Source organism: Kryptolebias marmoratus, linkage group LG16 (assembly GCF_001649575.2).
Source record: "Kryptolebias marmoratus isolate JLee-2015 linkage group LG16, ASM164957v2, whole genome shotgun sequence".
Taxonomy (NCBI): Eukaryota; Metazoa; Chordata; class Actinopteri; order Cyprinodontiformes; family Rivulidae; genus Kryptolebias; species Kryptolebias marmoratus.
The window spans coordinates 10749527-10772994 of record NC_051445.1 but is presented as its reverse complement, the minus strand read 5'-3'; the positions used below and the strand labels follow the sequence as shown (position 1 = coordinate 10772994).

At 45.5% G+C, this 23468-nt stretch overlaps 3 protein-coding genes and 1 long non-coding RNA gene across 4 annotated transcripts in view; 2 read left to right on the top strand and 2 right to left on the bottom strand.

Annotated features, from left to right (window-relative positions):
* Window position 1: 1 nt before the first annotated feature.
* Window positions 2-8167, bottom strand: leng8 (leukocyte receptor cluster (LRC) member 8). The gene is made up of 15 exons (XM_017415564.3): window positions 7817-8167; window positions 6620-6752; window positions 5973-6107; window positions 5218-5292; window positions 4713-5136; window positions 4384-4555; window positions 4128-4298; window positions 3783-4031; window positions 3525-3686; window positions 3117-3411; window positions 2437-2538; window positions 2287-2355; window positions 1685-1814; window positions 1408-1615; window positions 2-1312 (listed from the first exon to the last, which is right to left on the bottom strand). The coding sequence occupies exons 1-15, from the start codon at window positions 7855-7857 to the stop codon at window positions 1150-1152; spliced, it is 2529 nt and encodes an 842-aa protein (XP_017271053.1). The 5' UTR covers window positions 7858-8167; the 3' UTR covers window positions 2-1149.
* A 5074-nt stretch (window positions 8168-13241) lies between these two features.
* Window positions 13242-16886, top strand: cdc42ep5 (CDC42 effector protein (Rho GTPase binding) 5). The gene is made up of 2 exons (XM_017415247.3): window positions 13242-13399; window positions 14035-16886. Exon 2 carries the CDS (start codon window positions 14049-14051, stop codon window positions 14970-14972), a length of 924 nt encoding a protein of 307 aa, XP_017270736.1. The 5' UTR covers window positions 13242-13399; window positions 14035-14048; the 3' UTR covers window positions 14973-16886.
* Window positions 16887-17616: 730 nt separating this feature from the next.
* grwd1 (glutamate-rich WD repeat containing 1) overlaps window positions 17617-23468 on the bottom strand; it is a 12807-nt gene continuing 6955 nt past the window's right edge. The window contains exons 3-7 of the mRNA XM_017415252.3: window positions 21775-21940; window positions 21477-21687; window positions 20704-20849; window positions 19430-19621; window positions 17617-18130 (exon numbers count right to left, since the gene is read on the bottom strand). Of these exons, the coding sequence (XP_017270741.1) occupies window positions 17822-18130; window positions 19430-19621; window positions 20704-20849; window positions 21477-21687; window positions 21775-21940 (1024 nt within the window). The 3' untranslated portion in view covers window positions 17617-17821. The remainder of the gene's footprint in view (window positions 18131-19429; window positions 19622-20703; window positions 20850-21476; window positions 21688-21774; window positions 21941-23468) is intronic.
* LOC119617786 overlaps window positions 20130-23468 on the top strand; it is a 21779-nt gene continuing 18440 nt past the window's right edge. Inside the window, exon 1 of the long non-coding RNA XR_005234197.1 lies at window positions 20130-20310. This is a non-coding gene — a long non-coding RNA (uncharacterized LOC119617786). The remainder of the gene's footprint in view (window positions 20311-23468) is intronic.

Sequence of the window (23468 nt, the reverse complement as noted above, 5' to 3'; positions counted from 1 at the left end):
AAAAAAAAAAAAAAAAAAGTAAAAGTAAAATAAAGCCAAATAAGCACACATCATACGACACACAACGGAAGAAAAGTGAGGTGCCATCTCTGCCGTGCCATCATCCATCTCTCTCCAGAAGTCTCTTTCTTACCAGACTTGCAGACGGCGACGGACGCAGAATACAAACCAGTCGGTTCTCCTCCCCGACGAAGACGGAGGTTTTCCTTCCTCCCTGCAGGATTCACTGCCTTCGTTTCTTTGGACTAACAGCCACGGGGGAGGGCGGAAGGACTCCAAGTGCTGGTGTGGGTGGACCTCCGCCTGGGGCTGACGGATGCAGAAACACCCGCTCCTGCCTGCAGCTGCGTCGTTCCAGAAGACGAGGGCTCCACTTCCAGAGAAAACGACGAATCTCGACGAGGAGATTTTGGAAAAAAAAACAAAAACAAAAAACAACAGTCCATCTCTCCACGCCGTCAGACTTCCTCCAGGTGACGGCGAGCTGTTTTCGTATCTGACAAGCGAACGGATGCCGCCACATCGGGGGGCCTTCAGGGCCTCAGTCCATTTCTTTTTCGGGGGCCTGTTTGCAGGAGAAACCGGACGCAGGACATACAAACCACCGCCTCCGCTGGCATCTTCTCACAGTCTTTAGGAGCCAAGAGTCGAGTCGATGCAACTCTGTGAGCTTGACTCGGCAGACAGACCCGACGAGGAGCTGCCCGCCTTTTCCTTTTGACTGATAAGACTTGAATCTTCAGGCTGCTGACTTGAAGGAGGAAAAAAAAACATAACAGAACACTGTTAGAGCTAAAAATCTGTTTGGGGTGGGGGGGAAGGGGGGAAAGGGAACCTCCCTGATCTGGTTCTGACTCCTTAGAGCTAAGATCATCCCGAACCTGAACTACTCCTGCTTTTGACAGACACCAGAAGGTCAATGAGACGGAATAACTCAGAACAGAGCATAATGTGTGCAGACGTTCTCCTCCGTTCTTAAATCTGTTGTTTCTGTCAGAAGAGGACATTTACGGTCTGACGACAAAATGTACAAATGTGTGCGTCTACGTGGGTCTTATTGGTGTCGCCTGCCTCTACCCTGACGTGTCTGGAGTGCAGTGGATTGGATCCATGACGTCCCTAAGCTTCTCCCTTCGCTAAGCTACGCACTCAGGAAGCAGCCAAAGAGGCTGAGCTGCTTTTGCAGTCTATCTTTTCTGGGTCGGAAGGGGTGAAGGCGACACCTAGGCCAGTTAAAAAGGCCATGCAGGAGTCTAAACACGGGAAACCCAGAGTTTTCTGCACACACTGCACTGGCAGATCGGGCCTGAACCTGTAGACAGAGCAGGAAACAGAAAGAAAGGACACAGGTTAGCAGGTAAGAATCTTAAAACTTTCAAGAACAAAACTTTGAGGAGCGCGACTCACGTTTTGACCATGGCCCGCAGAGCGACCTTCCTTTCTCTGTCTACAAACTTGTCAATGAGGTAGGAAGCCATGCGCGGGGCTTCCAAGTAGAGCTTAAAGAACCGGTGGTAGTTCCCCAACGCCCAGGCGGCTCGGAGCGAAAGGGCGTGAGCCACGCACTCGTCTTCCCGCAGCGCCGGTGTCAGATAGACCAACTCCGTGGTCAGGTCTGAAAACAGAGGAGGCCATCAGGAAAGCGCAGTTTATAAGGAAGAAAATGAGGAAGAGTTGAGATTACCTCCAGAGTTTTTAGTAAAAATGTAATACAGCAATCGATAAGCTGTAAATTCTCCAATGTTCTCTGAGGGGTTCTCCTTGTAGAGAGACTTCAGCTGCGTCTGGCACTGGTTGAACTCTTCGTGGTCTCCCTAAAACCAAAATAAAACAGGCTAGAGTTAAAAAAGATTTACTGTATTTTCCCCGACTATAAGGCGCACTTAAAAACCTTCAATTTTCTCAAAAAACGACACTGCCTAATAATCCGGAGCGCCTTATATATGGAAGAAGTCGTGATTTTTTAGTACGACTTTGGTTAAACTACAAAGCTGCACCGCTCGCAGCATTAAGGCTCAGTTGGAGTCGCAGGGTTCCTGAGCGGTGGAGGCGTTTCTACTTGACGCTTACGTCGGTGCAGTATCCTTCTGTAAGTTTTGAACAGTTTGATTATCTTTGTGATCTCTCACAGAGGGATCATATGAATGCTGATTCAGGCGAACCAGCTCCGCTAGAGCACCGACAAAAATTTGAAAATGGAACATTTATTGACAGTGAGTCTTATAATTCAGTGCGGAAAATAGGATATACAGCATTAACAAACAAAATTAAAAAAAACTAGCTCACCTTTTCCAGGGCGATGCGTGCGTGACACTCGTACACTTCCACCGTGAAGTCGGTACGAACTCCTTGGACCTGACGCAGATTGACAAAATGAATACAGAACCCTCCCCCACACCAGTGAAAACCCAAACAGATGAAACGGGTGAAACCAACCGTCAGGTCCTGCCGTATGGACTTCATCTGCTCGCAGGCATAGGCGTAGTCCTGGTGGGTTTTCCAGTGGGCCTTCACGGCCTGCAGAGATTTCCTGAGCACCTGAGGGGAACGAGAAGTAAGGAACGGATTAAATGCTCAATCTTGGTCTCGGGTTTTATTGTGCTCGTGATGAATCCTCACCACAAAAAAAAAAAGCCTGGAATTTCAGAACTGCTGTGAAGTTTAATCTGTTTCAGATGGCAGTAAGTGAATGAACCAAAACCAATGAAACTAGCATGAAACACATCCTGTGGTCATGGAAAATATGTCACTTTGCTTTATGGAGACGAATGTTTCTGGAGCAAACAGGAGAGCTAAAAGGACTCAGATTGGGTTAAAAATCTTCTGACGTGTCACTAAAACCCAGGAAAGAAGTGAACCTTGTTTTTATTTTAGGGAAAAATGTGACCTGACTGGATTGTTTAAACATTCAGTCAAATCTAACTAGAATTTTTTTAAATTAAAATTAAAAAAACAACAACAACAGTGCAACTCACAGCAGTGTTCAGTTTTGTTTAGTGCAAGTATTTTCATGTGTGCACTGTGAAGAAAATACTGGAATAAAACGTTGTTGTGTCCCTTTAACAAAACCATTTATTCTCAAACAAAGAAACCAGCAGCTACGGCCGCTCGCCGACCTGTACGGGGCGCACGGTGGAAGGGTCCGGGGCGCAGGTGAGCCTCAGGTAGGACTTTGTGATGTCCTGACAGGAGCCGACGATGGGGCAGTCCTCCCAGCTGAGGCCCTCCTGGGTTCCGTCGGGCAGGTCCAGAGAGCTGACGGACAGAACCAGCGGCTCCGAGCGGAGCTGTTTGTGGAATCGAGCTGCTCTGCTTTGCTTCTTGGCTTCCCTGTTGGGGTCGTGGAAGTCCATCCCAGCACTGCCGCCTTTCCTCTTCTTTCCCGCAGTCGAGTTTGAGTCGTCCGTGTTTCTGTTTCACGTTTAAAATGACAGTTTTAGAGAAGGAATAAAACAGTAAGAAGAAACTAAAAGCGTTCCCAACCAGTTGACAACACACACTAGTTTGAATCTATTAAAACTTACCGCCTTCCTCTGTTGGATTTGCCTCCTCGTCCTCGGCCCCTCTCTCCGCCTCCACGCGTTCTGTCCCGGTCGTTGCCACGGCCTCGTCCTTTCTGACCTCGCCTCGACAGCTGAGGCTGCAGGTCGCTGGAAATGCTGCTGTCTGAATGCGAGCCCGAATCGCTGGGTGCGTGGACGGGAGAAATTTCAGGCACGAGTCGGCGGGACACCGAAAAGCAATCGAATGGAGAGAGCGGGAGAAAGAAGCCGTCATCTTACCTGCGCCTGTGCCTCTGGTTGCTGCGGTCTCTGTGTCGGCTGTGCGACGGTGACGGCGAGCGGGACGAGGACTGCGACGAGCTGGACGACGGGCTCCTTTGAGAGAAAATATTCCTGTAGTGGCCCAGCCTGTGCCCGATGCCCCGCCCCCTCGAAGCAGCAGCCGCTGTACTTCCACCACGGCTGAAGGAATTATCCGACGCTCTCTGGGAAGAAACGGCTTCCCAACGGGACTGCTTCACCTTTAATCTGCAGGAAAACAAAACACCCAAACATCAAAACTAAACCTTGCACAGCCACAAAAATATAGTATATATAATCTAGTTGGAACATTCTGAAACTCACTCTGGTAATGGCTCGCGGGTCCAATCAATGGTGTAGGCGGAGCCATCCTTTAACCTCTCCTGCAGAACTTCCTTCAGCACCTTCTCTGTACGATCCTTGTCTTCCTCCGTCTCACACGCTGTAAAACAGCGTTGCACGTATTCCTTCATGGCTTGGGGCCAATCCTGGGGCCTGGGCAGGAGAACATTTACACTTGACGCGTTCGATTGGATAAAGAGAAATAAAACAAAAAAACAAACAAACACCGGACTCTCACCGAGTCTGGGCGCCTCCGGGAGCGGCGCTGGCAGTCGCCGGAGAGGAAGGCGTCTGGTTCAGACCCGAGGGCTGCTCGCCTGGCTGGAAAGCCTGAATGGACATTGGGGGACACTGAACCTGATAGGGCCTTTTGGGAATGTTGAACTTTAGGGGAGCCGTCCCCGGTGCCTCTACAAGAGCAGAAAAGAAAGCCTAAATTATCTATTTGTTGTTTTTTTTTCCTTCATAAATGCCAGAAAATAAAAAAATAATAAAGAAAAACACATGGATGCATTATCAAACGCAAACAGCTATCAAAAACACAGCTCTTCAGTAACTCAAGCTTACGTTTCATGCGGTGCCAGAGCTGCTGTCCCTGTTTCTGGTTTTTGTTAGCCTCTCCTCTGCCCAGCCCGGGACCGTACTGATTCTGAAGCTGCTGCTGCTGGGAGTTGTTCTGGGCGGGCTGATAGCTGTTCTGGGCCTGGAAGTTCTGGTTGTAGTTGGGCCTTCCCTGGGAATGACCGTAGGCTTGCATTTGGTTGGGGTCAGTAGTTTGGTATGTCATGGTGTTGCTGGCGCTGTAGGCATTCTGCGAGACGGGTGGGGGATACTGGGAATTGGGTGGTGGGGGGATAGGTGGCGGCGGGGGAGGAGGGGGTTTCTCGGCAGTGGTCGGGCTTTGCGGAGGCTGCGGAGCGGCGGGTGGCGGAGGCTGCGGTTGGGACGTGTAGCCGGGGCTCTGATCTTCCATTCCAGGCACTGGGGGAGGCTATGAGACACAAAACGGGATGTTAAATCAAACTTAACGAAGAGTCGTTTTCAGCTAACTGGAAATGTTAAAGCTACGTACCTGACTGGAGGTGGGAGTTCCTGGGTATGACCCTGGAGGTACACCATACTGATTTGGTGGATATGCAGCTCCATACTGGAAAGCAAGTTAAAATGAGGCTATCATTTTTTACAGTTTTTACTTTATTATTTGCACTTAAGTGTAACTATAGTCTCAGCATCAGCAGTGTGATGTGTGCATCGTTGAAGGACATCACATTGTCAGGTCAAAAAGACTTAATCGTTGTAATAAATATACGTTTAACCTGGCTGGGTCTGGTATCCCACGACTAATATTGTGTCGGTTTACTCTGATTGGGTGCTTTTGGAAACAAAAACTAAATGTCAGTGGAGAGAAGGACTGGTCCAACCCTTCACCGGTTACTACCCAGTTTCCACATCTCTGTTGTCTCTTCCATTTCGTTTTTTGTTAGAATGCCAACTGTAAACCACCGGTTTCCAACAATTTTCTGCTCAGAAATCCCAGCGCTGCTGACAGAGCGGCACTGGAAGCAGTAATTACCACACTTCGGAGAAATAATGGTTTGAAGCTCAGAGGGGTTTGTGCTCTGGTGCGCTGAAACTAATTGTAGTTAAACGTTTATGTGAAACAGATCCCTGCGATCCGTGGATATTTTAACGACAGCGTACTCCGCCACAAAAACTCTTTCCTAAAAAATGTATTCTAGTATTGTGAAATGCTGAATGCAGTTTTAATTGTGTGGATATAATTAATTTGACAAAAGCTGACATGCACGTGTCTCTGTCTGTACTCACAGGTCCCATGGGGTAGTAGTAGTTGTATGGATATGTGTAGCCAGGATAATGCTGCTGAGTTTGCTGGTACCATGGATAGTATTGCTGTTGCTGCATGGCTGCAGAGTCTGTTACTGCTGGCTGAAACTGACCGGCCTGAAACACACACATAAATATAGTCTTGGTACTACAAAGTAAAGGCCAAGTCATTTAATCCAGGATCAACACAAATAAATAAAACTTGTTTGCAAAAGCAGTAACTGTTAAATACCTGGCAAAAGACCTAAATTACATTTTTAATCATTTCCCAATATATAAGCAGATTTTACGTTAATATTTACCCAAATCTGAGGTTGCAATCATCTCACACGACAAACTCTAAATATTCCCAACAACGCTACAAAATCTGAATTCATCAGTTTTATTTCTAAACAAGCTCTTTGGTCACTTCCCTGTCGACACTTCACTTAAAAATGTTCAAAAGTCTGATCTGCAACAGTCAAAATGACTCGTTCTGGTTTGTCGCACTAATATTAACTGACAGGTTTTGGGTAAGAAAACTATTGGTTTGTATTCTAACCCAACATATCTGACTTTAAGTGATCGCCTGCGTCTCATAAAGCAGGTTGAGAAGGACTTTAAACCAGCGCTGAAAATAAATCACCAACCTCTGCTGCGGCCCGGTTGTCCTGCGACGTCTTTGACGAGGTCTGATTCTTGTTGATGCTTGCGAGCGCCTGTCTCGCTTTCTCCCATTCTGGATTTTCATGAACGTGGCCATCTCCAGAAGGACCATAAGGCCTGGCGTACATATATAAACAACAACAAAAAAAAGATTTTTCTGGAATTAGCCTGCTGATCCTGAATGCAATTATTTGAGTCAATCACAATAAATGAGTAATTGTCAGCAAACATCTTTTGGGGAATAAAGCTGACAAAAATATATAAGTCCATCTACATTTCTACTGTTTGAGAATTTAGATGTTATTCAATTTAATCTACTGCTGAAGTACAAACAGAGTTAAAACCATTGTGTTATTGACTAAATAGTGTTGCCTGAAAGTTGAATTAAAGTTCATGTTTGTGATTTACACCCCACCTCCTTCCTCCATGGGTAAGTATGATTTGTACACTAAATTTAGGCTCTTGAAAAAACAAAAATCAAAAAACTAAGAACTGAAATTTTCTTGTTTCGTCTTCGGTCTGAATTGATTTTTTTTTTAGCTTTAAACCAAGGCTTAATCTAGATCCATCTATCAACCTATGTTTAATAAACTATACCTAATCTTTTATCTTAAATACATGGCAATACAGCTTCTCTGTATGTGTAAACACATTTTGTAACATTTCTTTCAAAACCCAAGGTTCATTTTTATTTTTATTGATTATTCTTTATCTAACCAGCTTAAAAAACCCAGTGAAATTAATTTAATATTTGCAGGGAAACCTGGCCAAGACACAAAGTTATTTAAAGAAAATAAATTAAATTGCACACTGAAGCTAAGTTGTTTTAAATTTAACATATACTCAGTTTGATACAAGTATATAGTGACCCTAACTTAAGCTTTGGGGTCATGTTTTAGAGCCAACTGCTAAAACATTTCAAATATAAACAATACATGACTTTAATTTTATTTTAAAAAAAAAACATAAGCTGCTAACGTGTTAGCCTTCAATTAGCCACACTAACGGCCTATTCGTAACGGCAGCTAACTCTCGTTAGCATTGACTGAGCTAACAAGAATTAGCTGCAAACTCAAAAAATAAATTAAAACTACAAAGACCTGCCATTTTAGATATGTCGACAATATGACCTATACGTATATTAAAACGTGTCTTTTCACCGTTTTAAGAGTGTGACCTACCAGTTCGTAGCAGGGGTTGCCTGTGCCGTGTTGGCCGCCATTTCAGTTCAGGTTCAGGCTAGCGCCGGAGCGCTAAGGCCAGGGCAGTTGGGTGCTAACTGGCTAAAAGGAAACTAACTAGCCTGTTAGCTCCTCTACCGTGACAAGGTAAACAAGACTTAAGTCCGACCCGAAGTCAATCCGCATAAGAGAACAGTCAATCCACAGAGGACACCGCTACCTAAACAGAGACAATGAACGTTAACACATCTCAGAGCGAGAAAAAAATTAAAAATAAAACAGCGAGCATTGCTGGAATTGCATCTCCTTCGAACGAGAAGCTTCGTCTAACAGAACTACAGAGATACAAAATGGCAGATAAGTGAAACCGGCCAAGTTCCTGTGGGGTTTTTATGCCCTGGGTAGTGATTTGCAGGCAGATCTGACGCATAACGCTCTCTCTCTCTCTTTCTATTCCGCCCCCTAAAAATCTTAATCAATCACTTTTTAAACTACGATTCATCTCAGTTGCTTTATTGGTCTATTAATTTTATTGGTCTATTAGTCTGCATATTTTATGCAGGTTTTATGATGCCTTACAGAATTAACCCAGGGTAAAATTAACCCTGTTAATCACACACACACCCTGAATTACACAGGAAAAGAAAACTCAACACACACTGATCACTTAAACAATCATCTTCATGTTTACAGTTTACTGACAAGCTGATCCCAGAGCAGAAGACTGTAAAAAGCATTTTTGTTTATGTTTATTAATAATTTACTTTTCAAGGGGCTGATGAAATTAGTTTGCAGCGTTTCAGTCTTCACATCTCTGCTCCGGTTCAAAATCACAAACTGCCAAATCCAAAAATTTGCATTTGTTTTTCCTTTTAAACAAGTGTGCTCTCTTACACAGCTCAGTGACATTTTTGAATCTCTCACTTTGAATTTACTTTACATCCCTCCTGTTTCACATTTAGTACAAAACAAAACCTGCACATTAAGCAATTTTCATTTGTGTTCATGCACAATCTCCATATTCTTTTGAGTTTTTATTGAAGTTTTAAGTAATTTTAAGCCCCTTTGTGGTTGTTTTGAATAATCTGTGCATAGATAATGTATAGTTTGAGTGTCAAGTTTTGTGTGTAGTTAAGTTTTCAGTTATTTATCTTGTTGAACGACAAGTTTCTTTGTGGCGAGACGAGTCTCTGTCTCTTTAGAAATGTTTTGTGTCTTTTTGTGGGTCTTGAACTGGCTGAGAGTGAATAAGAACAGACACTTAAAGAAAGTGCTATTGACCAGGGGCCCCTAATTAATTCACTTGAGCTTGATTGGCCAGTTCAGTAATCCTTTCATGTAAATCATGTGTACAGCCCCAGAAAGACGGGATCTCCCTGCCACGATGAACCCAATCCTAGATCAAGTCTGCATTTATGTGCAGGAATTAAGTCTAAATTAGGTTTAAATTTTTACCACAAGGTTTTTCCCTCTTCAGCGGAAGATCCTCTACATGAAATATGTTCTTGAAATTTTACAAAGCATCTGCAAGATACACAAAGCCTGACACGATATGAAATATACCCAAGAGAAATGGCCTGCAGTGATAACTAATGGAAGGCAATAATTCTTGTGTTCTTGAATCAAGCATTTTTATCATTTTTGAAGGGATTTATCTCACTTCTTTGGAAGTGACGCCGCCTGATTTATGCTCCAACTCTTGTCACTTTTAATGCTTTATTACGATGTTGGCAGAAGACTTGTTTACGTGCAGGAGGAGCCGACTAAGCCATCCAAAGTCCAACAAATGTCTGACCCCATATCTCAGAAAAGTTCAATATGAGGGCATCCGTGATGCAGAGCAGAACAAAAAAAAAGGAGAACAAGGAGGAGAAAGTTTAAACAAATGTCCTCCTTTAGTTGCCTTGGGAAAGAGCCAAAGCTAATGAATTAAACGAGTCAGGAAAAACTGATGAAGACACAGCAGAAAACGTGTGATTTATTCTTTTTTTTTTATCAAGTCATAGCAGGAACTGATTCCCAACCTAGAGTGGTTCCACTGTTACATTTCTGACAGAACCTACAGAGTTTTTGCAAATCAGATCGTGTCAGACACTAAAAGCCTGTCACGTGGGGTACCTCAGGGTTCAGTCCTGGGACCCACCATGTTTCTCCTGAACATTCTGCCTCCAGGATTATTCATCAGGTAATTTACTGATGTTTCCTATTATTTCTATGCTGATGATATTCAGCTGTATTTCTACTTTAAGTTGACAGAGAATCACAAGTGTTTTTCCTCATAAATCTGTTTTTTTGTGTGTGTGTGTGTGGCGATTGGTTACAGTTGTTTCTTTATTCCTTTTGTTAACGTGTTGATTTCCTGTTTCCCCTGTGTTCAGTTTGTTCCCCAGTTTCTCTCCGTGTTACCGGCCATTTTTTTCCCCTCAGTTAGTCCTGTTCTTCAGTCATGCTTCTCATCTCACACCTGCTCCTCGTATCCATCGGTTTCAGCTGTGGCCTGTTGTAATCGCTCCCCTCAGCTCCTCTCAGCTTCCCTCTGAGCTCCTCGTGTCTTCAGCTATTCTTGGGGTTTTGCTGTCCCGTCAGGGTTTTTGATTTCTGTGTGTTTCATTCCTTTTTTCTTTGCATCCACGCCAGCCTTTTGTTTTAACTAATTAATACTTTCCTTTGTTTCATTGAGTCCTTGTGCGAGTCTGCATGCTTGGGTCCTACGTAACACGAAACGTGGCAGTTTTACATTTGTACTGTGAAGCCCCTCGTGGTTTTTATAAGGTGAAAGGCACCGTATAAATAAAGTTAACTTACTTACTTACTTTAGCTGGCTTTCAGACTGTGCAGATGGACAGAAACTGGAGCTTCTTTTCAGCACAGCAACACATCAACAGCCTTATGTAATAACTGTATAATCTCTTGCAAAAAAAGGTCCAGAGTGTTAGTTTGTGTTCTCACATGGAAATACTCATCTATTCTCTAAACCCGTTTTGTTCTGTTCAGGGACACAGGAGGACTACGTTCTGGTCAGCAGTCCATCACGGGGCCGAAGAACACAGGTGCATTTACAGTTGCATTATAGCTAAAGTGTGTGTTCTCGGACTTCGGGAGGAAGTATCCAGAGGAAACCCACACAGTCTCAGGGAGAACATTCAAACTCCACACCTGCACAGCCGGGGCTTGAACCGGAGACCTTCTTGGTGTGATGCAACAGTGCTGACCCTTACACCACCGTGGGCTGCGCTAACCTCACTTCATTCGACAGGCACCTCTCATTGTTGTCAAGATCCATAGCTCTTAAACAGATCCACTCTTCATCTTTGCCTTCCCTTCCTGTGAAGCGTACAGCTGCAGGATGTGTGCGCGCACATGTGTGTGTGTGTGTATCCCAAAGAGGGGAGTCATTTCCTGTCAGAGTCTCTCCCACGCAAATCCCCCCCCCCAAAAAAACCTTAGAGCCAACCGAGATACTGGGTTGATATTCGCCAAATTTGCTCTACAAGGCAGCAAAAACAGGGCTCTATCTGCGTCAAGTACAGTTTCCAAATAACAGAAATGCGCGGTTTTCCGTGATTTTATGCATACTTCTCCCTGTGACCGACAGCACGCGCCTGCAGGATGATTGTCGTCTCTTCGGCTACATCATCACACAGGAATGCCGAGCATTTGTTACAAGATCTCACCAACAGTGACTCAACACCCAGCACTATTGTCTGAATACCTACGATTTCTGTCTTTTTTTGTTGTTTTTTTAACCCATGGAAGGAAGTAAGGGAGGAAGCCGCACATACGGACTCCTAAAAAACATCCTAATGCCACTCCAAATCCGTGTTTTCTTTAAGGCGTTTTAAATTGGCTTATTGAGTAACTCTGCGAGGTAAACAAGACGGGTAACTGCGTGGAGTAACTGCAGCAGACACCCGTTTAAAATACGACGCTGCGAACTAGGTGGAGCCTTTTAAGGGGTTTGATTTCGTTTGCTGCGTTCCACGAATGTCAACATAATTGCAGCCTATTTAGGCACAAACCCTCGGTAATAGTTCACGTTGTAATTAAATGTGCTCGCCGCGCTCGTGTTGCCCAATCCCCGGTCTGCGAAAATGGGAGCTGAGCTCAGAGGAGCTGCCGCCGAGGTCGGTCGGTCGTTCCCAGAAATGTCAGGACTTTTGCAATCTGTTGGGAAGTCCGGACTCAAACTCAAACTTGCAGACATCGCAGGCTGGTTCGGATGACTTTGCCCTCACGTGTAGGAGTCCTTAAACGGCAACACTGAACAGTTTCCTCCTGTTCTTCTTTATTAAAGCTGTACGTTAGAAGTAAATGTATGAAAACAAGCGTTTAGCATTGGTTCGCTTTCAGAAGATTGTGATTTATAATCTAAAGGATACACTTGATTGTGATCTTATCTGTAGATGATCCAAAGAAAACCACCAAATTAGATTAATCTTGCTAAAAAAAAAAAGATAATCAGTGCTTCATACCTCAGTTTCCAATGTTGGACCCTTAAAAACTCATTAGTAATTAGTGGTAAGACATGGGTGGATCCAGGAAAGTTGACACCTTATTCTTCAGATAACTCATTAAAGTTATATTTTAGGAGAGGAAAAGGCAACGAAGGACTGGTCTGCACCTGTCACCAAGCCTTTAGCTGGCACACAGCTAATGAATTATTGCATGGAGGGGAAAGGGATGGATAAACAACAACAAAAAACGAGTGCTGTCTCTGTTTTATGTAGCCTGCATAAACAGGTACTGAGATTAGTCAGATTCTGGTTGGTTCTGGTTTGCTACATTAAGCTTTTGGTTAATTTTCTGCTAGATTTAGCTTTAAGCTAGTCTTTTTCCACTTTTAGCTTTTAGTTAGTTTTGCTACATTAAGTAGCATTTTGCCACTTTTAGCTTGAAGCTAGCCTTTTGCTATGTTTAGGTATGCTACTTTCCGGTAGTGCTTTGTTTTGTTTTTTTGCTAGCATTTTGCTACTTTTAGCTATAAGTAGCATTTTGTCACTTTTAGCTTTTGGCTAGCATTTTGCTATGTTTAGCTAGCGTTAAGCTACTTTCAGGTAGTACTTTGTTGTTGTTATTTTGGCTAGCATTTTGCTACTTTTAGCTCATGCTCTGCTTATTTTAGCTGTAATGAGTTGAAAAATCCTGTCTCTGTAACTAAAAGGCTGTTCAGTTTAATAAACAAAAAAAAACCCAGCTTATAATATAAAAACATGAAGTTTTTATATAAATATGATTCCTCAGCAGTGATTAGATTGTTTCATTTGTCATCTAGAAACAGATTTACATCCTAAAATAAGGAACAGAGTCATTTTCCTCTGTAGTTTTTCGTATTTTGCTGTTTTCTCCTGTATTTTTCGGGCGTTTGGCGGCTCGGGCTCCTCTCTCTGCAGCGCGTCACTTCCTCAGTCCCGCAGCCCATCCCTTTGGAAAGGAAAGAAGAAGAAAAAAAAAAACTCTCAGGCGAAAAACGACGGCGAGAAAACAGCGAGGGAAAAGTGGAGAAACGGGCGAAAGCGAGAAGACAAATGAAAGAGTCGGAAACGGAGGCAGGAAGCTGGGAAAGCCTGAAGAATAAACCTTAAAGTGAGTTTTTAGGAACTTTGAAATGTTTTGCTCTCAGTCGATGAGCCGATCCGGACGCTCCAGTCGGCGCTCTAACAGCTTAATAACTCTTGTTAGCGGTAGTTAAAGTAATTAAAACATGTTTTTTATTGTTATAAACATTAATGGAGGCTCTGTAAGGGCTGGGCCTGGAAGCCCCCCTCCTCTCACGCTTTTAAACTCTCTGATCCCTCCAATATTAAATATTAAATATTATCCAGCACTGGTTAAACTCTGAAGCTGTCATAATTAATAGTTAACACATGGTAGCATTGGTCTGTATGTGATCTCTCTTTTGGAGGAGCTTTTAAATGATAGATTGATTTTTTTTAAGGTTACAGTCTTGTTTTTGTCTTCAGACTCCCTGAGGGCAGAGAAAAGTATGTGCTAACTCTGCACGCTCTGTGCTTTCAGTACAAGTCTCAGCATGGCCTTCACAGACGGACCAGAGCCAAAATCCTCATCGCTTTCCCAGATTATTACACAACGCGTCGACTTTTCGCTCTGCCCCGTCTTATCAGGAGGTTCCGCCAAGGTTTCGGTGTTCCGCCTTCCCTCTGTCTCACGTTTTCGTTTTCTCTCTCTCTCTTTTTGTCCGACTTTTTCTCCAACCGCAGTTTTCGTCTCAACGATGCCGCTCCACAAATCATCCCGGGCCCCTCGCCTGGACCACACCATGATCTCCGCCCCCCTGGGGGACTTTCGTCACACCATGCACATCGGGAGGGGAGGGGACGCCTTCGGCGACACGTCCTTCTTGTCCACCGTGGGGCCAAGCCCGACCACGTCCGAGCTGAGCAGCCCCGGGATCGTCCCCGCCGCGGACCCCGGCGTGCCGGTCAACAACGGCGCCCTTCATCCGGCGTCTTCTCTGGCAGAGAGTCAGCGCACGCCCTCCAATTCGGCGTCCTCCTTTGCCCTGGACCTAGACCTGGACCTGGACCTGGACCTGGACCTGGACCTGGGCCCGTCGATGCTTGGAGACGTACTCGAGGTGATGGACAGTTTGGCGCCCGAGTCCAATGAGGAGGACGCGTTCGGCCCCCGGCGCGACACCCCTGCAGGGGACACGAAGCAGGGCCGGCGGGGGACTGAGACGCCCGTCGGCGCGCGGAACGAGCTGAACGAGACGAACGAGGACCGGGCGTGGGACGGCAGGACGCCGGACGAGAACGGGGTCAAGCCCCGGGCTCCGAGGCCCAAAGTGAGGTTCAGCGACAAGCGCGAGGAGATCATCCGCCAGGCGTCCGAGGAGGAGGAGGAGGGTCAAACCTTCGCCCCCGACAGCGACGGTCAGCTGGAGTGCCGCAGCCCGGCGGGCGGCGAGAGCGACAGGAGGAAGGGCGAGAGCGAGCTCGCCAATCACAGAGCAGACCTGCCTCCCAGCCCGGCCTCGTCGCACAGCTCCGAGTACGAAGGAGTCGCCCCGCTGGACAGGAGGAGGTCAGAGAGGTCGGAGAGCTCGGAGACTGATTCAGACGAGGAAGAGGAGGAATCAGGACGGGGCTACACGTTTGAAGATGAGTTTGATGATGATGATGAAATCGTTGTATAAACAAAACAAACAAAAAAAACACATCTTGCTGTAAAGAATACTGTATTTTAATCAGAATGGATGAAAACTGGGACATTTAAATAAAAAAACACAGCAAGGGTACAGTGAAAGAGACCGTTCAGGACATGAAGAGTCAGTATCTTACCTGCTGTAACGACCTCCGTTTGGAAAACCACTTTAATTCCCGTCAGACCGACAAGCTAACGGCTAGTCTGAGTTGATCGCCGCCCGTCTTAAAGCCGCTCGTTGCGAAGAAAGAAATCAAACATTTAAAAAAAAGGTGCAGTTCGAGTTTTCCCAGATATACTGATAACGCGGGTACGCAGTCAGTGTAAACAAAGCACTCGGCTGAAACCACGTGGAAACCTGAGTCGCGTGACGTCAGGCTGGTCGGTGTGGGCGGGATCGAACAAGCGTAGAATCCGCTGCTAAACGCGCCACAATGAAGGCGAAGAGCAAACAAGACAGCTGTCAGGAATAAATACAAAAAAATTCCGGAAGCTAGCTGTTAGCTGCTACTATTAGCGCTTTTTAAATATCCTTAAACGACCGGGGAAACAGCCGTGGATTCCCGAGGTTTCATCAAGTGGCGTTAGCATTAGCTGCCATGAGAGCTTTAAGGTTAGAATCGCTTTAAGCATTTTCCTTTGGTCTCGGCTTTCCTCGGATGTGCCGTTAGCATCAGTTTGGTAGGAAATTCGCCGCGTTGTTCGACCCCAGAAGTCGGGTTAGGGAACCACATCCGACACGGTCCAGCTGCGCGTCGGGAAAAAACAGGCGAACGTCTTTTAGCTACACGAGCTAAAACAGATTTCTCTGCGTGACCGGATTACTGAGATACGAGCTAAAATTTAAGAAAAAGGTCATCCCTGCAGCTAGCTCGGCTTTTCATGCAAGGTCGGCCATATTGGATTTCGAGGTCAGGCCGGATCGGGAATCTCCCGCTTCTCGACGCACCGGTTGACTCATAACTCGGAAGTCCCAACTCCGGGGTCACAAACGCGACGCAGGACTCAGAACTCTCACGCCTCTGAGGCGAGGTCTTTTAAAGAGCCATCTACAGCAGGTAAGATACTAGCCGCTCACAGGCGTTCGAACGACCCCTTCATCAACTGGAAAATGCGCCGTTTCGGCTCATCTCGGAACGTAGCGGGAAAAGTTCGCAGCACTTTCGACTCCCTCTGTTCAGCTGGAAGCTTTTAAGAAAGTCCGAGTCGGCTTCTTACGCTAATAAAATGTTTTCTATCTAAAACACGAAATAAACACAGGTGCTGTTTGTCGAACCGCATCTTATTGTGCCATAAAGCCACCTGCATCAGCACAGCATCTTTTTTTTATTATTTTATTTTTCTGCATTGTTTGTTTTGTACAGTCTCCTTGTCTTGTTTTTTTAATTTTATTTTATTTTTATATATATATGTATATTTTTTATTTGTTCAAAGTCCTCAGAGACAGTGTTGAAAGTGAATTACTGTGAATTTGTCACATTCCAAATCTGGGAATGTGAGGCTTTTCGCTCCAGACCAAACCAAACCACTTCTGAGTGCAGTTTTTTTTTTTCTTTTGGTGTGTGTGTGTGTGTGTGTGAGCATGTTTTCCGCTTTACCAAAGCTGCCCTTAAGGCTGTTTTTTTTTTTTTTTAACGGGTTTGCTAGTTAAAGGGAAGGACACTCATGTGATTTAAAGGTCAGTCGTAAATCAGGACGAGCGGCGTATTTTAAAACGCGCTCACCGCTCGTAAAACTGCGCTTATGATTTTGTTACAAGATGCTGTAAAAAAAAACCAAAAAAAAACGGGAGAGGCCAGTTCCCACTCCTCTGTCCTAAAATGCTGGTTTGAAATGTATCTGTTACCTTGTGGCTGAATAAGAATCACAGTAAAAAACAAACATTAAACTTATTATTGGGATTTAATGAGCTGTATCTCAACTCTTTTATTAGCAGTTCAACGTTTCGACCGAGCGAGAAGAAAAAAACCAAAACGATTTCACTTCCTGGTAGAAAAACCGCCTTTCCGATCATTTCATGGCGAGAAACTACAAACCTGGAGCCTAAAAATATCGATACGTGTTTCCGGCGATTATCGCAGGACGTCAGAGGGTTGGATACGACTCTCAGCTTCCACCAAACCTAATTTCTGCTCAAATATCTGTAAAATCGACTGAGCTGTGGCCAATTCTATGTGTCCGCTAAGGTTGATTAGCTGTGGCAGCCATCTTGAACTGGACTGACCGAACTAAGCAGGGCCGAGTCTGACAGGAAGTCGCATTCGGATTTAACCACAGCGGCTGTAAAACGGCCTGAGTTGGAGCCATTTTTTTTGCGTTTTCCCGCAATGAGCTCGATTTGGCGGCCATCTTTAATTGGGGTCGGCTCCAAACGACAGCCGGTTGTAGACGCAGATCCGGCGATTATTTCCTGAAGGTTTCGTTAAAATCCATTTAGCGATTTAGGAGATATCTTAGCGACAGACAAGAAAACATCCTTACGCTGGAACGAAACGCTGCGTTTTCAAATAAACTTAACAGCCAAAACGGCAAAACGTCGACCTCAGATCGTTTGTCTGCACATCTGAGAGCACCATGGTAATTCAAAAAATGAATTTTACCCTTTAGAAGTAAAAGAACAGGAAGTAAAGTCTCAGTTTGAGATTTTAAGCACTTTATTCCAAGTAATGTACAGGAAATGCCTAAAATAGTTTGCACATCTGTGAGATATACAGAGAGTTCAACATGTCGGCAAATCAAAGCCAAAAAGCAGATTTATTACGTCTACAGTCAACTTATTTACATTCTGAGAGTGTTTAGGACTAAAATACTGTTTTTAAATCTCAGCCGCCCACACCGGCGCTACACGGATATAGTCCTGAACACGTTGAAGCCGGACAGCGCCGTGGAGATCATGGCGCCGGGTATCTGCGGGTGCCAGTGGATTTCTTTGATCTCCGACTGGCCCTGGTGCAGGAAGAGCAGCTGCGGGGGCAGGTCCTTCGCCCCCTCCACCCGGGCGCCCGCGTCCGACGCCTCCACGGACAGGTCCCACTGGCTGATGACGTCGTCGGCGCCGGACGCGGCGAACACGCTCGAGTCGGCGGGGCTCCACTCCACCGAGGTGACAGGGCCGCAGTGCTGCTTGAAGCTCGCCACCGGGCGTCCGGCCTGCGGGCGAGACGGTCGGACGCTGACTCAGCGTTTTTTAAAACAACCCCGTTTCTGTTTATCCTGAGATCCCTGTCGTCGTTATCTGCACTTTTGTTTTCCTGATCACGGTTTATGTCATTTTGACTGTTCATAAAACTTCCACTCAGTCGGAAATCACTTTAGGTTTTTCGTAACTTTTACACTTTTCAAAATATTTAACTTTATTTACAAATACGTTCCTCAAAGAAATACGTTAAGAGCTCTCCGCTGTTCTGTTCGAAAGCTGCTGAAATCCACTGTTCTGAAACGTTTAGCTGCCATTTTGTAACTTTTAGCTTTTAGCTGAGGTTTTGCCAAGTTTAGCACTTGTCAGTTTAGCCAACTTTAACTTTTAGCTACGGTTATCTACTAATTTTAGCTTTTAGCTATGGTTTTGCTACCGTTAGCTCTATTTACTGATTTGTCAATTTTAGCTATCATCTACGATTTTACAATTAATTTCGATTTTAGCTACAGTTTTGCTAATTTAAGCTTTTAGCTGAGGTTTTGCCAAGTTTAGCACTTAGCAACAGTTTAGCCAACTTTAACTTTTAGCTACGGTTTTCTACTAATTTTAGCTTTTAGCTACGGTTTTCTACTAATTTTAGCTTTTAGCTATGGTTTTGCTCGCTTTAGCTTTTTTAACTGATTTGTCAATTTTAGCTATCATCTACGGTTTTACAGTTAGCTTCAATTTTAGCTACGGTTTAGCCAATTTTTGCCTACATTTGTGCTCATTTTTAGATTTTAGCTACCAAACAGCTACCCATTTTTGCCAATTTAAGGTTTTAGCTACAGTTTTGCTAATTTCAGCTTCTGTTCTGCTTGTTTCAATATTTTCAGCTTCATTAAAGCTGCTCAGCACTCTGCTTTAAGTTCGGTCGGCTGTGGCGGCCATTTTGAACCAATGGTTCCTTTCTAAAGGTTTTATTCAAATCGGTCTACCGGTTTATTAGATGTTTTGCTAACAAATAAACACACAGATGATCTCTCACCTTTAATGGCAGCCGGTAACAGAATAAAACAAACAAGAAACAGTTCCATGTTTTAAGGGCGGTAACGACCGCAGTAATTATTGTTGTGCTTCAGTGAAACCAGCAGAGGATGAAACAGATGTTTGTGGTCAGGAGGAGCTGGTGAAATAATGGAAGGTTGTAAAATCCCAGCTCCTAAACACCGGTTTCCACTCCGCCGTGACGGCGGGGAGATTTCACTGCGATGACACGCAACTGAACAAACGGCGGCGTGACGATCGTTTCCCAGCCCCCGCCCCCTTACCTTAAACTGCCGCAGGTCCCACACTTTCAGGAGCCCGTCGTCGCCGCCGGACAGCAGGAACGGCTCGCTCCGGTTCCAGCTGATCACGTTGACGTCTGACGAGTGCGCCTCGTTGGCCGCGAGCATGGAGTTGGGCAGGGCGCGGATGTCCCAGACACGGATGGACTGATCCACGGAGCAGGACGCAAACACCTGGCGGGAAAAAAAGGCGAGCATTTAAAATCAGAGACTTGAAACTCAAATATAAACGTCTGTCGAAAACCCGACGCATTTCAAAATAAAAGCCCAAGACGCCTTGAAGTAATTCACATCTGCTGCTGCAGTTTTAAACTGAACTCATGGAGAGGAGCTGCAGCCGTTTGTCAAACCATAAAATTAAAATCAGAGTACGTGCTGTATGACTCTCAGCTACCACATCAGATTTTAGCTCAGTGTCCGTAAAACCGGCTGAATTATAAGCCGCTTCTGTGTTGCCGTGGCGGCCATCTTGAACTGAACTGACTTGAGCGGTTGCAGATGTTCGTACAGTCAATTATTTCCTGGAAGTTTCATTAAAACCCGTCCAGAGGCTCAGGAGATATTTTTGGTGACAGGCTGATGATGACACTCCAGTTTGTGACAAAGTGGCGCCTGTTTTTATTGTTCATTCATGGAAAACAAAAAGCTTGCATACCAAAAACTAGACCGGCCACTTTTTTTTTTTTTTTTTTCCAGGTCGAAGAACTTGGCTGTGACCTCGCTGCGACGCGACGGGCGCGGTTTACGCAGGAGCTCCTTCAAAACGCCAACACGGCCTTCGTTCGTTCCGATCGTCGGGTTCGCAGCACGCCCCCGCCTTCGTCCGTGCGTTTTTACTTTACGCAACAGCCGTGGGAGCTCAGGTGAGTCAGCGAGCTCGGCGTGAAGGAAATGCGAACGATGAGAAAAGTCCGCCGCCCCGCTTTTCAGCGAGCTTCGAAGAAAACGCTCGATGGCGGCGCCTACAAACAACGCGCGTTCAGGCCACTTAACAGGCGGCCCGGGGGCCACGTCGGGCCCGCAGGTGAGCTCGGTACCACCCAGAGATGAGCTGATTTAAAACGAAACAAGATTTTAAATCAGAAAAAAAAAAAAAAAAAATCAGCGAGAGAAAATTGTTAAAAATCTGAGATGACAAATATTTTCAACAGAGCGATGATCCTGTTTAATAGATGATCTATGACAACTTAGCCCACCTGCCAAAGAGTTCCTTTAAATAAAACCAGATTTTAAGTTTACGGCGCCGTCGTACGCACCGTAGCCTCCGTGGGCGACCACTGCAGGTCCTCCACAGACTTGCTGTGGGAGCTGAAGGGCCGCTGGTCGATCTGCCACGAAGCCCCGCCCTCACGCGGCTCCCACACGTGGATGTTCTTCTTGCAGTCGCCGCTGACGAGACGACCTGTTGGGGCCGAAAAACATAAATGAGATATATGACAAGCACTGATGTTTTAATTCTTCTTCTTCTGTTGCTTGAGAGACATCCGAATCTCCTTTGCCGCTCGCTTTACTCGGCTGAGGAAGGTCAGTGTTGGACTGTCACAGAAAATCTCAGATTGGTTTAAAGTTTGTGTTTGTAAAGTGACAAACGTGGAAGAGTTCAGGACTCTTTCTCTTTCTCTCCATCCTCCATGAGAAGTCACGATGGCGGCTCTCGTTTTTCTTCTCGTAGCTTCGTCCGCCGCTTCTCGACTCGAGTCCCTGGGCCGAACTGTTCCTCTCAGGGGGTTTGCTCCGAGTGTCGTGTGATTGGTCAGGAGTTGTTTACACCTAAAAGCCGGTAAGCTTTAATGGAGCCATTTTGTTTCTGCTGCTCCGCTGAGAAGCAGCTGGAGGCCGTTAGAAAATTCAGCCAGGGACAGGAGAGTCGAGAAAACGGCAGGAAGAAACCCGTTTTAACGCCGCAGGAGGAAGGAGGAGCTTCCGGGGAGTTCTGAGCCGAGTGTCTCGTGGACGATGAGAGCGGAAGACGAACGTCTCGCAACCGCGCGACCCCAAACTGACCTCTTAGCCCCGAAGCGTCACTCACCGGGAACTTTGGTCGACCAGTCGATCGCGAAGCCCTCGCTCATGTGTCCCGAGAAGCTGAAGAGCGCCGCGGCCTCTTTCTGCTGCTGGGCGAAAGCGGCCATGGCGGTGGAGCTGTGGACGGCCTCCAGCTGAGGTCGGAGGTCGAATATCTCTACCTGCCCCTTCTCGGACCACACGGCAGCCAGGCACCGCTGTCCCACCTGGGTCACCTGCAAGTTGGGGAGCAGAACCCCCACTCAGCGCGCCGTTTATTTCCTCACTATTGTGCGGTTAAAAAAAAAAAAAGGACGACGTACTCGAACTCGGTTGATGCCGCCGTAGTGAGGCGCCATGGCGAGCTCCAGCTTCGGCTTCTTGTCCTCGTCCTCCTCCTCTTCGTCGCCGCTGTCCTCGTCGCTGCTGTCCTTCTCCTCGTCCTCCGGCTCCGTTCCGTGGAGGTTGTGCATGCGCATCACCAGAAGCCTGGAAGACATTCGGCACATTTAGGGAAGGTCCAAATGGACTCTGAGACAAAGTTTCCGTTAAATCGGAGCCGACGGTTTAAAGCAGGGGCGTCAAACCCAGTGACGCAAAAGGCCAATCACAACCAATATTTATTAAAATTACATAAATTAACCTTTGTTTAGATGCATTATGTCAAATCATTCATATAGAAATATCAATGACCTTTTCCCAGTTACAGATTATACAGAATTTAGAGCAAACATAAAATGTTACAGAGGGCCAGATCTGGCCCGCGGGCCTTGAGTTTGACACGTGTGGTTTAAAGACTCCACAGAAGGGAAAATTAACGGCTGACATTAAAGGAACAGAATCTGTTTGCCTTATTTTTTTATTTACATTTAAACTCATATACACACACGTCTGCGCTTTAATCTGTTTTTGTTCCTTCTTCTTCCTGTTTTTGTCATCCACTGTAGATGGAAGCGATAAAAATAGAAAAGCTGCCTTCAGCTGAACTGTGACGGTGAGACAGTAACAGGTGAAGCTGGTATTTAAACAAATAAATACGTTTGGACATATTTGTACTGATCGTGGAGAGATTCCACGGTTCCTGCTGTCGGTTTTAAACAACAACTCGGAACTAAAAACTCGACGAGCGTGAGCGAGGACAATTAACAAACCCCGGCGTTAATTAAAAGGCGCTTGAAAAAAAGCGACAAAGCGGCGGCCGTTTGCGTCGAACCTCAGATGTAACGTCACGCGAGACGCCGAGCTCAAGGTACGCGCTGCGACTCGCTCTCAGCTACTACCACGCCAAATTTTAGCTCAACATCTGTCTTTTTTTAATTTTATTTTATTATCTGACCTTTTATTTAACCAGGTGAGTCCGGTTCAGATTAAAAAGATCTCTTTGTCAAGGGAGGCCCCCCAGCCAAAAAGGAGCAACAGCAGAAGTTCCAGAAACATACAAATCACCTAAAAGCACAACATAAAATAACCTAATATGACTCAATTTATATAAATGTAACAGAAACAGGTGAGAGCCAAACATCAGGCTAAGAGAGGAAGCTCAAACTCTAATCGAATCTCCTTCCAAACCTTTCACCTTCTTATTAAAAAAAAAAGCACTGATTGGGATCAAACCCTTGGAGCTTTTAATTTAGTTTGCAAGCAATCACAAAAACGTAAAAGCCTTTTTTTTTTGTTTATCAGGTTCTGTACGGAGCTTGGGAAGGGTCAGTGAAAGGGTACCGTTTGATCGCAGCGGATAATGACTAGCTTTAAATCAAATATACCCAGAAAGACAGGAAAGACAGGGGGCGGGGTGGGGGTGGGGGGCAAGCATAGTTTCATAAATTAAAAAAAAAAAGGCACCAACGTGTCTGCAGGGAGAGGGAAGGCTGCGGCGATAAATAAGAGCTTCGCAGCCTGTGAGACGAAAAAGAAAACAACGATTCAGTGCAGGTTACCGCAGTCCAGCAGAGGGAGGAATGTCGCCTCCAACAACTTTCTCCTGGCGGCACAGGACAAAAAAAAAAAAAAAAAA